At 50.5% G+C, this 14237-nt stretch overlaps 1 protein-coding gene across 6 annotated transcripts in view; it reads left to right on the forward strand.

Annotated features, from left to right (window-relative positions):
* Window positions 1-409: 409 nt before the first annotated feature.
* The window catches only part of SH3PXD2B (SH3 and PX domains 2B), a 72162-nt gene continuing 58334 nt past the window's right edge, over window positions 410-14237 (forward strand). For all 6 annotated transcript variants that reach the window (XM_054079563.1, XM_054079565.1, XM_054079564.1 and 3 more), the window contains exons 1-2: window positions 410-583; window positions 13360-13440. In XM_054079563.1, the coding sequence (XP_053935538.1) occupies window positions 512-583; window positions 13360-13440 (153 nt within the window). In that variant the 5' untranslated portion in view covers window positions 410-511. The remainder of the gene's footprint in view (window positions 584-13359; window positions 13441-14237) is intronic.

Consider the following 14237-nt stretch of genomic DNA (forward strand, 5'->3'; position numbering starts at 1 on the left):
ATCATGTCCGGTTCTGGAATCCTCAATGCAAGAAGGATATGGAGCTCATGGAACGGGTCCAGAGGAGGGTTACCAAGATGATCCGAGTGCTGGAGCACCTCTGCTGTGAGGACAGGCAGAGAGAGTTGGGATTGTTCAGACTGGAGAAGAGAAGGCTGCGAGGAGACCTTAGAGCAACTCCCAGTACTGAAAGGGGCTCCCGGAAAGCTGGGTCGGGGCTTTCCACAAGAGCATGGAGTGATAGAATCATAGCATAGTTAGGGTCCTTAAAGATCATCCAGGTCCAACCTCCTGCTATGGCTTTAAACTGGTGCAGTTCCACACTCCCTGCTCCCACCGCCCCGTCCAGGCGCGGGGCTGGGCTGGGATAGGCTGGGATAGGCTGGGCGGAGCGGGGCCGCCTCCCGCCCCCGGCAGCGGGCGGCTCGGCGGGGCTTGGGCGCTGCAGCCTGCGGTCCCACCGCCTCCCCCAGCGCCGCTTCGCCGCTCTCCGAGGGGCAGAGGCAAAGGGATGCCCAGGCGCAGCATCGCGGAGGTGAAGGTGCTGGACGTGCAGAAGCGGCGCATCCCCAACAAGCACTATGTGAGTGGCTCGGCTGCGGGAGCCCCGCTCCGACCGGCTCTGGGCAAACAAAGGCCGGGAGATGCCGGCCCGCGAGCGGCCCCGCATCCCGAGATGCTGGGGGGGAGGAGGAGGAGGAGGAGGGAGGGGGCAGCGCTGCCGGGTTTGTCGCTCCCACCCCGGCGTGTCCCGCGGGGGTCACCCTGCCTCTCCCCCAGCGCCGTCGGGCAGGGGCACGGAGGGACGGGGGCAGCTTGTGCGAGCCTGGCGGTAGCGGCAGCGGGAGGCGCCCCGGGCACCGCCGTGGCTGCCGGAAGGGAGCAGAGGGCTCCGAAACCTGTTGGCTGCCGAGTCCCGGGGCCAGGGACCCTCCGGCGCCTTCCTTCGGCTCCTGGGACATTGCCGCTGTCCCTGTGGCGTGTCCCCTCGTGTCCCCTGCGCCCCTGCTGCGGGAGCTGCTCGGGGACCACCCTGGGCATCCTCCGAACTGCTGAGGGTTTGCCTGGTTTTGAAGGGGTTGGGTCTTTCTCTCTTTCTCTCTCTCTCTCTTTCTCTCTCTCTCTCTTTCTCTCTCTCTCTCTTTCTCTCTCTCTCTCTTTCTCTCTCTCTCTCTTTCTCTCTCTCTCTCTCTTTCTCTCTCTCTCTCTCTTTCTCTCTCTCTCTCTCTTTCTCTCTCTCTCTCTTTCTCTCTCTCTCTCTTTCTCTCTCTCTCTCTCTTTCTCTCTCTCTCTCTTTCTCTCTCTCTCTCTTTCTCTCTCTCTCTCTCTTTCTCTCTCTCTCTCTCTTTCTCTCTCTCTCTCTCTTTCTCTCTCTCTCTCTCTTTCTCTCTCTCTCTTTCTCTCTCTCTCTTTCTCTCTCTCTCTTTCTCTTTGGTGTGCTTCCAGGCATCCGTGGAGACCTTGTGGGTAAATCCTGGCAACAACCATAAAACAAAGACCAAAATGTTTCTCCCCACCCAATCTGCCTTAGACTGGGATGACCCAGTGACACTGTTTGTGGCGCGTTTGGATTGTGAGGATGTGGTGTTCATTCTGGCTGGACTGCGTTGGGTCAGTAGAGCCAGGCACCCCGAGCTCTTGGGAGATAGGGGCTTCTCTGGGTGCCTCCGGCTGATTTATGGCTGTGAGCAACAGTTGGAGGAAAGCAGAGGGCAGGCCAGCTCTAGTCAGGAAGGAAGACAGGGTAAAGGGGGCTATTACCCTCTCCTTGTGTCGAGGGATGTCATCTGGCTGCCACTGCCCAGCCCCTTATCACCCTCTTTGTCGGGTGGCTTTATCGCCCTGGCTGAGCTTGACCCCAGCTCCAGATGTGCCTGCCTTCCTGCTGTGTCCATCCCAGACTTACTCATCGTAGCTGGGTTATGCATCCGATCTGGAGGAGCATGTACGTGTGGAGGTTTGCTGAGCTCCGTACACTTCTGTTTGTCTTGGCGAGTCTGTTGCACCGCTCTCAGGTCCCATAACACAGCTTGGACAGGGTCGCCAGCAGCTGCTTCTGCACTCTTCCTTCTGGGCCATCGTATTCCCTTACTGGGGCTGGGGGCTTCTTGCACGCATCCAGATCTGTGTCCCCACGGCTGGGATATACACCCACAAGTACCAGATACAATTTGTTGTGGACACCAACCCTCCTTACCCTCCTCCCTGAAAGGTGAGGCAGGCGGAGGTGGGCGTAGAACAAAAAAGTTTCTGTGAGGCTGAAAAACTGAGACAGAATTGTTTTCTAAAGAGAGATGTATGGTGGCGCAGCTGGATGGGGGCACCGGAGCAGGAGCTCCCAGGGCAGTGGGAGAAGGTGGCTGCACACAGCTCGGGACAGCCAGCTGTGCAGCTCAGCCGCCTGCTCCCTCTCAACTGGTGGCTCTAACCTTTCCTTGTACTTATCTTGGACCGAAACGCAGCAGTGTGAGCCAGCGGGGCTGAGCCCAGGGAGGGGCAGGCAGCTTGCAGGCAGCAGCCTCCCCTGGGCAGCGCTGGAGTCAATGGGAGCACTCACCTTGTTTGAGGGAATCAGTAGGAACTAGGCAGATTCACAAAGCCAGTTAATTATATGGAATCAAAATCTTTTTTTTTTTTCCTTCCCCCTGCTGCAAAGAGAGGGAGAGGAGGGGTAACAAATCACGGCTGAGTCATCTTACTTTAGACTGTATCTGCTGGCATGCTGCAAATCTCAGTCAGCCACAAAGTGTATATGTTAAACCTTTGCTCTCTGGCTTCTCTTTGCTGAGAGGTGTGTTCTTCATCCCCTGGGGCAGCCACTGGCTGGGGAGACTGAAGGAGCACACTGGCTTTTCCTCCTCTTGTGTCTGCAATGGCCTGACCGGCGAGTGACCCGTACTGCTTGGGCTGAGCCTCCTCTCTGCATCGGAGAGAGGCTTTTCTTTGCTGGACAAAGGTGCAGTTGTGTTGGGTGCAGTGAGGCCACAGCAGAAAGTCGTGAATTCCAGTTTCCCAGAAAAGTGAGATCAAACCAGTGTTTCAAAGTCCTTATTGATGCCCGTTGTGGGGAGGAGCTGTAGGAACGGCCAGCTCTATTCAGGCCAGCGTGGTTTGCCCATCACCTTTCGTAATTGTTACAAAAAGAGTTGTATTGCCAGGGACAAAAATTAGTGCATTTTTGCAGCTCTAATTTGAAGCAGGACACACAATACTGCCCCAGACTGTGACGCTTGGGCTGAGCAAAGACCCAGCAAGGCACTAGGAAGGGTTTGGGTAGCCAGATGCCAACTTGAATGTGGGCTGAGCTGGGTGCTGGGATTTAACTGAGCACCCGAACGCAGCCCCATGCCTTTGACTATGTGTGTGTCTGTGAACAGCACTGGCTCAAATCCTGATGCAAGAGAGCCTCAGTGCAGTGTACTGCTGTCTCACAAATTCTCACAGTGTATCTGGTGGCTGTGCTCCCCTGGAATGAAATCCTGGGACAGCAGTGTGCTTGCCCATCTCCTGTCCATCTTCCTTACCCGGTGACAGCGCAGTACCTGACCTGAGGGCAGGCAGAGCTGGCTGGATTATTCAAATAAAGTCCTGGCATGTTTAAAGCCATCTGGGTAGTAGGGAAATTGGGAATGGCCTCTTGATTGCTTTTCTCGTCTGTGAGGTATTAAACCCTTCAGGTGGGTACTGCTAGGAGGGGTCAGGCTAAATTGCAGTTAGAGCAGTGCAATTAGTGGGGTTGTCTCCCCTTGCATACTTTCCTCCTTGCAGTCGGTGTTGTACTCCTGGAAGGCCCTTGCTGCCGTGGTGTTGGCACAGCGTGAGGCCAACACGTCTGCTCTTGTTCCTGTCAAACCAACTCTGCTCACAGATGTGGAAGGGCTAAGAGGGGAAGGATAACTGAGCCTCTTGCTCTGGGTGGTAGGAGCCTTGAATTTGCCCTGCTGGCTGTGAAACCATATCGTGCTGTATTGCAGTCACACCTCTCCTGGGCTGCTAACCCCGGCTTCGTCAGCTGCATTTCTGCCACTTGTGTCTTTAAGCTTTTTTTCATGGGCAGTACCTGGAAGAGGCAGTGAGAAATGATCCTTTTGCAGGTATCCATTGTGGGATGCACTGCTCTGATCCTGTTGAGAGAACAACCCAGCTCAGGATCTCTGCAGCCCACTGTCCAAGTGAAGAAGGGAATTCCATCCTTCAGGCAGTGGCTGGAGGGTCACCCTGTGGTGACAATTCCCATACAATATTATGTTAAGTCATTACAGCTCATGCCCCTCGGGGATGCTGCTGCCGAGGGTTCCAGGGCCATACTGCAAATCTGAAAAGGCAAAGTCCAAGAGCAAAGTTTAAAAATAATCCTTCTGGGCGACAGAGTAGCAGACTGTCATTTCTATGGTCTGGCCAAGTCTCAAATTCTGATAAATGAATGTTTATTCAGAAAAGACCCAAAACAAAACCACAGTTGAAATGGACTAAATTTTCCTTTAAAGGGCTTCACGCCGGATCTTTTTATAGCTTTGTGTTTGTTATTCTCTAGTAGAAGACCTAAAATAAAGCTTTTCCCTACTAAATCCAGATTTGGGTTGTTTTTTATTCCCCCTAGGCAAGCTTCAGGACCTTTCGTTTTAATACAGCTGCAATTTGTGTGTTGTTCTGTGTGTTAAGAACAGTGCCATTGAATTGTTCCTACAATCCCACCACCAAGTCAATTTCCATACTTAATCTAGTTTTAAGTGGTTGTGCTAGAGCACAAACTGAAATTGTATATATACATCCGACAGGAAAGAGAGAGCATTATGCTGTTTGGTTGTGTTGGTTTGTTGGGAAACACGGACTATGCTCTTGCAGGACTTCCTTTCCCAGCCTCCATGCACACGCGTTTCTCTTTGAAAAAGGGAAATTTAAACAAAGTGCGCAGCATACATTTACTTTGCAAGCTCAGTTAACAACATTGTGAAATTTAAATGAGGTGAATACCCATTTATATTGAACCACCTCATTTGTGGCTGCTGCCTTGGAAGTGTAATTGCTAGTGCGTGTTGGAATCTGGTGCCTAGTTGGTGGCACCTATAGGTATTTTAAAACAAGACTGATGAAAATCACATTCAAAAAGTAAACGTGCTGTATTTTTGATGTGGAATTTGTGATGTGACGGTAGATGTCTTCTCTGCTCCTGTTCCTTGTAGCAGTGAGGCCATTCATGATTTCATGTGTTGTACAACTCAATCCCAGTGCTTATCTGGAACTGATTATGGAGCATTCAGGGAAAAGTGCTTTCTTCTGAAGGATGTGTGGCCATGGCCATAGCCCCTGCTCCTGACTTGCCCAGCTGCTGCAGAGCTCTTTGGGAGCTGGCACACTATCACCTTGTACAGCTGCGTTATTTCTGCCGTTGTGAATCATACCGGTTGCTTGGCTTAAAAAGGGCATTAGGGGATGACTTCCTCTGTCCTACGCTCTCTGGAGAGGGTGACCGTGCTGTTGGAATGGTGGGAATGTCCTGTGGGGAACCGAAGGAGCTGGGTGCATTTAGATTGAGGGAGCAGGAGGTTAAAATGAATAGTGTGAAATCTATGCAAGAGCCATTAACTGAACTAGGAATGAGAGAGGGCAAAAGCAAAACCAGAATGTATGAAGCAAGGCTGAACCCAGGAAGCTTGAGTCTCTGCTGCAGCAAGGAGTGTTGGTGGCCTCCAGAGGTCTTCCTTAGCATCCTTAGTGGTGTTTTGGTACTGTATCCTGTGTTTCTGCTGTATTTCATCCTGTTTCCCGTCAGCTGGCTGGTGGTCTCCTGGTCGAGGCAGGCCACAGGCAGGGTATTTGGAGCTCATAGCTGGTAGAGATTTGGACCCATCCTTGTGCCTGGTCCTGCTCTGCGGCACAGCGTTACGGAGCTGACCAATGCTTCCTTCTCTCTCTCCTCTCCGGAGAGCTGTTGGCTTTGTGGATAAAAAACAACACTCAAATGTAGACTCTCCTTTCCCCCCTCCCCCCAGTTGTGTTACTTAAACCTGTTGAAAACCATAAATATTGCAGTTCAGTGGAAGGGCCAAATGCTGCCTGGCACGCAGCCCCCGAGGCAGATGCAGCTCTGTAGAAAGCGGGTGCTCAAATGCAGTTCCAGGAGTGAACTTTGGCATAGGGGCCATCCATCGCCTCTGCCTGCTTGGAGGTCTGCTGACCTTGATTCCTCGCAGCTTTACTTTGGAGGGTGTCTCTATCTTCCGGCCGTTTCATGCAGCAGTGGGAAATAGGAAATGAATCCATATGTTTGACCTTCAGTGTGAGTCAGATTGAACAAATGGGTGCATATGTTGTATGGCTGAAGGGTCTGTGCTGTGGCTGAGCAGGGCTTGGTGGATTGTCCTTGGAGTCCTTATGCTGCAGGGCTCGGTGGCTTGTCCTTGTATTCCCCATGCCTGGCATAACCCTGTGTGTGTGTACTTTTCATCCCAGCAGCTTTGTCTGTGTGCGCAGGAAACACTGTGCCGTGGTGAGCTGTACAACAGCGAGTGGGAAGAACTGTCTCTGGCTGGGGTGTTACAGAAGATATGGCTGAAGGGATGAATTCAGAGCAAGGGGAGGTGGCTGCTTTGTAGTCCTGGGTGCATGGGCGGATTGGGTTGGGTTATTTGCTGCGGTGAGGATATGGCTGTCCTCATGCTGGCTGTGCCCCTGTTACCCAGCTCCTCTCTGCAGCTCTGACTTACTGCTTCTGTCTCCCTCCTCTGCTAGAATAGAAGGACCGTGGCAGCATCCCCGATGCCCTGCAGTTACTGCTAGGATTGCTTCTCCGTGCCTTTCCCAGTGCCATCTGACAGAGCACAAATCTTCTTCCAGCTCTGTGTCCACGGAGCAGGAACAAGAGGGTGACAAGGTGTGTGGGGACAGAGCTGGGGGCTGTCCCTCTCCCGCTCCAAGTTTTAGTGCCCATGATGCAAGAGCCGCTGCACTCCCCTCCCCAGCCCCACACGCCTGTGGCGGTGAAGGCTGATGGAGAGGAGCCAAGCACAGCAGCTTGCTGCCAAGAACTTCTTTGTTTCCAGCCACCTCCCTCCTTTTTTTCTTTTCCTCTTACAATTTCCCCACTCCCTTTTCTATATTAAACCGTGCTCTGGTTTGGCTCGATCTCTCAGCTGCTTCAGTTTCTCTGCTTCTTTGAATTTTTTGATGCTCCATTCTTGTATAAGTGGCTGAAGCTAGGGGACAAGGCTCTTGCGTTGTTTCCTCACATTTTGGGGTTCAGGGGGAGTGTGAGTGGAATAGAGACCGATGCTTTTTCGTGTCTGCTGGTGAAAGATGCTTTAATTATGCAGAGTTTTCCACAGAGAGGTTTATTGTACTTAGTCTCCCTGGACCCAAGACCACACAGGCTCAAACCCTTTGGAAACAGCTCTGCAGACAGCTCTGCCTCTGCTGGAGGCTGTTATGCTTGGCATCGCTATTGGAGCTTTGGTGAATGGTTGGGGACCTATGCTGGTGCCTGTTGGTGGTGGGTGAGCAGTGCTGTGTCCCCCTGTAGCCCCATGGAGGTGTCTTTCCAAGTGACCATGGCACTGCTTTCCACCCTGCCATTGTTCATGTGCTTCTGGTGTGGCTGGCATTGAAACAGGACGGTCTTGGCATACTGAAAGTCTGGGTGCAAGGATGCTTCAGGGCTGGGGAAGCTCAGAGATTGCTGCAGAGCCACCCAGGAAGGTCTGTGCCGTTCCAGAGAGAGCTGCTGGCGGGTTGTTGGCTCACAGGGCTGTGTCAGTATGGCTCTGCTGCTCCTAGGCTTGAACTGGTGTAGCTGTATGGTGCTGAGCTTGGGGTGGATTTGCCTTGTTCAGCCATGTGATAGGTGCCAGGTAGAGAGCTCGCAGGGCAGCCAGCAGCTGTCTGCTTCCTAAAGCCTTACTCGGGGGGCTTTATGTGTGCCCCCACAGCTAGGACACTTTGCAAGTCTCCTTGGAAAACTGCTGTGGGAGGAGAAAGGCTGAAATTGTAGCTTTAAGTTATTCTGCAACTTCAGTCTGCCTTTTTCTTCCTCAAATTTAAGCAATCCAGGCTGTTTCCCGGGTTGTATTTTGTGCATGTTCATAGTGTGTTTATGCAAGGAGCATGAACATTCTTGTGTTTCAAGAATGGGAAACTTTTCTGGTTGGTTTTCTTCTTCTTCTTCTTTTTTTTTTTTTTTTTTTTGTAGTATCTGTTCTCAATTCCATTGCCTCAAGCCAGCTGCTTGAATCATCTCCTGTCTCCAGCCGTGTTGCTGTATGGGGCAGCAGTCCTCTTGGGGAAGGTGCAAGACTGAGGGCTTGTGAAGGGCTCCAGAGTCCCCAGTCCCTTTGACCAGCAGGCATTGCTGTATGCAGCACCAAGGCTCTTTATAAGTCCCTGGAAAAATACTTCTGGGGTCTGACAGCTCTCTGGGCTTATGCTTGCTACTTCGTTCCTTCAAGAGGAAAAAAAAACTAAATTAAATCTCTGGCTGCCCTTTCAGATAGAGATAATTTGTGCTGGCTTCTCATCTTCTCTGTTCTCGTGCTCTGTTCCCTGTGACTCCAGCCGCTCTGGATGTGCATCTGAGCTGGCTCCTTCAGCCTCCCTGCTTTTCTGGTGATGCCGATGTGGGAGCTCGCTCCCTGCCTGGAGTGCCATCCTCTCCGTGAGAGATGTCTGGATCTCCCTCTGGCGTTTCCCCTGGGGCTGCAGAGCCCTTGCTGTCATGCAAACTGACTGGCAGCTCTTCTTGACAGCTCTGTTACGCTTGGCCACGTGCCATTTGCATTTCTTTGAGCAACCTGTCATTGCTTTACAGTTCCCTTTTAGAGGTGTTTTCAGTCCCACTTTGGCCCTTTCTCCCTCTGAGTTGCCTCTCCAGAGATGCTGGGGAAGGGAGAGCGGTGGCAGGCGTGGGGTCACGATGGAGGGGCACCAAGCTCGCGATGCCCGGCCAGGTGGGCTGCAAGATCCCTGACGTGTTTTTTCCATCTTTATATTTGGGGGACTCAATTTATAATGTGACCGGGAAGAATCTTGGGCAATGGATATCGTGATGGTAAACTTCTTGACGGGTGATTTTTAAGTAGTTGGTATGCAGCCAGTTCCTTGTAATACAGGGAATCTGGGGAACCAAGGAAATTTGCGAGCCAAATCTCCATGGTGTCTTTTGGAGTTCATCATTTTTCATCTGCAGGCTTCCATTTCCTGTGAAGGATCTGATCCACTTCTAACCTCCATGGGAGGGGAGCGTGCAAAGTATTTGGTATTAATGTGAAGTGCTCCTCTGCCTTGGTATTAAACAACATCCACCTGTACCTCCAGAATTCTCCTGGGGCCTGTGCACTGCCCGTGAAAAGCCCCCCGGAGTGGAGAGCAGTCCTGGTTTCCTTGCTTTGGTCTTTGCTGAAGCTCTGTCAAGGTTGTCCCTCTGGGAACTCGTGCTCCATAAATCGGTTTACTGCAGCATGGGACTGTGGTTTTACATCGCAAAGGCAGGGGAGCTGGCGGCTGGGAGAGGAGTCATGGAGGGCTGAGGGGACATGCATGGACCTTTTTTAATCCCTAAATCAGAGTTTTGAGTGTATTTGAGTGACCTTGAAAGCTCTGTACATCTCTGCACCTTGCTCTCGTAGGACAAATGCAGTGAGATTGTGTCTCAAGGGTTTCAGAAGCATGGGCATGAATTTCAGCAGTGCTCCCCTGACCTGTGGCTGAAGTGAAGTTAAGGAGGATTGAGCCCCCGATGATTTCAGCCTGTTCCAAAGTTCTACCTGGCCAGTTGCCTTCAGGCATCAGACCTAGCTGTGGGGCTGGATATGAAAGGTACAGCAACATTGGCTGGAGTCAATGTAGGCTGGAGGATAGCGAGGAATGGAGACGCCCAGGTTGGGAGTGGGGCAGGGTAAGGCCCTTTCTGGAGGGAGGGGAGCCACCAGTTCCCAGGTTTCACCGAGTCAACTGGTTCCCCCCGCAGTGCAGACCCCGCCGCTGGCCTGGGAAGGGCTGTAAATATTTAGATAGCGCTGGCTGTTGGTTTTGGCCATGGTCCCAGCCCATGTGATGGGGTTGCAGAGTGCCTCTCCTGGATCTGGCTACCCGCCACTTCCCTGCCATCTGCTTGGCTCTCCCTATCCCTCGAGGAAACAACAGAATGGGATCTGAACAGCAGCAGTGGCCCCTCCATTCTCAGTGGTGCTCCTCATGGGTGCACATCGCTGAGGCAGCACCAACTGCAGCCCTAGGAGATCCCCTTGCTTTTTCCATGGAAAAGGCCTAGTGGTGGTTTCTGTGTTATTGCTTTGAAGGACTGTAGAAATCAGAGCTGGAGAAGACCCATGAAATAACTGTTTCCACATGCCCTCACCCACACAGCTGGGCTGGGAAAAAAGCCTATCCTTGGAGCAGCCTCAGTAGGGCCAAGGGTTGTGGAAGCGGGGATAGGGTGGCTCCTACCAGGACAAAATTGAGTTTATTCAAACTGCTGATGTGTGTTGGGTGCACCTGGTCAGTGCCAGGCGAGGAGGTGAAACTTCAGACCAAGTGCAGTGGTCTCCATTGATCTGCCTTGGTCTGCCAAAACTGTCTTGATCCTTGAAAGTATCTTCCAAAGGCACCTGAGAAGGGGATAGGTGTGTGCCGGGGGGAGCCTAGTGTTTCACCATCTCCAGTCCCTCTGAAAACCATCACCGGATGGCCAACTGTGCTGTTCATCACTTTCAAAATCTACGCTTCTGTTGTCAGTTGAGGAGAGCACGTTGAGTTATGCTTTCTGGTGTCTTTCTTTTGTCCCTTGGACAGCAGGGACTGGATTGGGTGTTGGCAGAGGAAAGATCTGTGTTAGTTTTCACCAACAAAATACACCAGCGGCACGGGGCTATCAGGATGAAGAACAAGGGATATTCACAAGGAGTGAGGAAGCAAGCTTTACTGAGGCAGTGTTTTTCTAGATACTGAGGAACTCCCATTCCTGTGGGCTTCCTCATCTTTTCTGCTTTCCACAAGGAGATGAGGAAATAGCCCCAGAGACCTTTCTGCTGTTCAAATGGGTTGTACAAGAAACCATTATCAAGGCTCTGGAGAGATCTGCATTTCAGCAAAATAGGAGCAAGCTCATCGGTTGGGAGAAAAGCCCTTTCCCTCAGTAGCAAAAGGTATAATAAAGTGTGGTGCGCCCTCAAATCCCATGGCTTTATCACCCTTAAGAGCTTTGAATTCATTTTGGCTTGAACAAATCCACATCCTGATTAAAATCCCAGTCTAATAAGCTGTTGACTCCAAATAAAAGCAGGATAGGAATAAACAATGAAGAAAAGTTGGCTCTTCCTCCTGCCCCAGTGGAAGGCTTTCTCCAGGCAGGCAGCCAGCAGTGATATAACCTCGTAAAGTGCTGTAGACTGGTAAGAAAGCTGGGATATCAGCTGAGCTTCCAACCAAAATGAGCTCATGCTGGATGCCGGCAAGTCCTGGGGTGAGGGTAAAGGCAGCTTGGATGCTTTCTTAATGTCAAGTTAACACTTTGTTTGCTGATGGTGTGGTGGGGACTGTACGGATGCTGTCAGGTACTACAGAGGCCACATTGTGTGACTTTACCATAGTTTTCATTGCAAACTATGGTGAGCCAAGTTGTCCCTGACCTGTTGAGGTCTAGAAGCATACTCTTTAAATAGGTGTTGTGCCTCACCCAAAGCAGGGTGCTTGTTAAGCCATGTTTGGCCATAAGAAAGCCCAGTGTCTGGGCCACCCTTGGAGTCATTCATGGTCCATTCAGGTCTCTACAGGTGTTGCCCTGCAGGAGCCCTCTGACTTCCTTGTGTTAACATGCAGAAATCACAGGTACTTCAGATCAAAAAAAAAAGAATTTGTGAATGGAAGGAGAGGATTGTGGTTAGCTGAATAAGGCCTGAGAGGCAATGCTGAGTGATACAGATTTTGTCTGGGAAAGAGTCGTGGTGCCTGTGACACTCAGCCAGCTCACAGCAAGTCAGCAAAGCAGTTGCAGCTGTGTTTGGGCTGATCATCTGGTTTAAGAAAAGTGATCATTGAATAGCTGGATTGAAAGTACTGGAGTTCTTTATTTTAGCTGTAAGAACTGCCTTTATCTTGCTACCTCTTTCTCCATCTTAATTTGGAAGTGATTCCACTGGGAAGAGTTTGCCGTTCCTTAGGAGTCTCCTCACCCTGGCAGGTCATGCTGCGTCAGCCGTCTGAGCAGCACGGTGACCTTTTGATAAGTTTTTTAGTACAGCATGTGAGTAGGTTTGAGCTCAAATAATTTAGCGTTGCACTGTCCATTTGAATCTCCTGGTGTTTGAGTTTTCATATTGGTCTAGCATGTGGAAAAATGTGTCTCTATGGGAACCCTTGCAAAACTCTTAAGGGATTCTGTTATAAATACCAAAACATTAGCATCCTAAGAGCCTTTGTGCTTTGCTTTGTTAGCTGGAGTTCTAGAAGGTCTGTTCACCTGAGCTTCTGAATGTTTTGTTCATGAATTGGTACTTGAATTTGTGGTGGAAATAAGCCGATTAGAATTGAGAGCTAGAAGAGAAAATGAACATGCCCTTGTTCTGCTTACTCAGTCTGCTGTCAGTTAGTGAAGGCTGAGATTTACATCACTTGAGTGTTACACTGGCATCTCCACAAGGGTCATCTTTGGTTTCTGAGAGGGGCAAGTGAGCACATCAGATAAGTAATTGCCTAATTCTGTTGTTTGCTTCTTGTCTTTCATAGGAGAATAAAAAAACTGGTTTGGGTTGTTTTTTGCCAGTAAAAGCCTGGTCATGTGGTCTGTGAATAACCTGCAATTACTAGGGCTGATTGTGTCGAATTTTAAAGGACAAGAGGGTAATTTGCACCCCACCAAGTTTAAGTAAACAAAACCTTATGGAAGAGTAGACACAGTTTTGAACCTTGTGGGTTTGAGTTCTTGCAAGCCCTAGTTTCAGAACCCAGGCTGGCAGTGGTGGGCAGTGTGGCTTGCTGAGGTCTGCAATTTTGGGATCTCGACATCAAACTTGATGCTGCAGCCACTGATGAGGTGTCTAAGGCATAGTTATCAACTGGTAATATGTCTGTCTGAAAAGACTTTATTTGTGTGCCCTTCCACATTTGATGTATGCCTCTAGAGATAAGGGAGCTGTCTTAGTTCACAACTATCAATAATCAGTAAGTATTTACTAGACATTTAAGTTGCAGCGGTGGAGTTTAATAATTTAATCTTACATGTTTTCTGATATTGCTGAAATGACTTTAAGTGCTCCTGTGAACTTCCTGGGTTGATGCCATGGAGGCTGTGCTGGCAGCTTTAGCAGCATTTGGGTTGTGAAGTGAGTTGTTGGGTTGCTCCTCTCTGATTTTAGTCTCTGTTCCCTGCAGGTGTACATTATCAAAGTCACGTGGTCCAATGGATCCACAGAAGTTATATACCGACGGTACAGCAAGTTCTTCGACCTGCAGGTAAGTGTTTCACCAGTTCTTGAGATTTTGACTTTGGAGAATCGAAAGCTGTGGTCAGCTGAGAAGTGTACTTTCAGCCTTACACTAAGCATGCCTTTTGTAATCAACCAGAAAATGTTTTGATCTGAGGAAACTTAAATGCAATTTTGGACATCCTTGAAAGGGGCAAGAACAAGGCAACTTCAAAGTGGCACCCTTCACTCCAGTGCCTCTTGGGGCTTTTGCATGTCCCAATGTTAGAGCTTTGTTGTATCTCCCTGGGCTAAATGCAGGCAGGGGTCTGTAGGTGTGTTTGAATTCCTCCAGCAGAGATCTGTGCAAGTGGTGGGATTTTTGTTGGGCTTTTTTGTTTGCTTTGGAGGACGATTTTGTTAAAGTTAGGCCCAAATTCCATTCTGTCAGAGCTAATACCATGCCTTTCCCAGCTGCTATCACAGCAAAACAGGACTGCTGCTGTAAAATGCTGGGTCCATGTTCTGCTGACTGGTGTTTTGGGGAGCAGGCATGGGGAGAAAAGCCCACTGCCCGGAGTGGTGCACTGCCAGCCTGGAGGGCAGCTGACAGCAGCTGCTTTAGCAATTACCTCCTGGTGCAGGGGGAATTTGGGAAGAAAATTGAGCTAAGACAGAGGGAGGAGGCTGGAAAGGCAATTGGGAAAGGCTGGATTGCAGAAAACTGAAGCCGGTGTTCTGGGCAAGCAGGCAAAGGGTGTTTTCCACCCCCTCTTTGGTGGAGATGAGCCAAGGGGTCTGGCTGAGCTTTATGAGCCAAAACACAAACTGAGCTGCTGGAACAGG

Source organism: Cuculus canorus, chromosome 14 (assembly GCF_017976375.1).
Source record: "Cuculus canorus isolate bCucCan1 chromosome 14, bCucCan1.pri, whole genome shotgun sequence".
Classification (NCBI taxonomy): domain Eukaryota; kingdom Metazoa; phylum Chordata; class Aves; order Cuculiformes; family Cuculidae; genus Cuculus; species Cuculus canorus.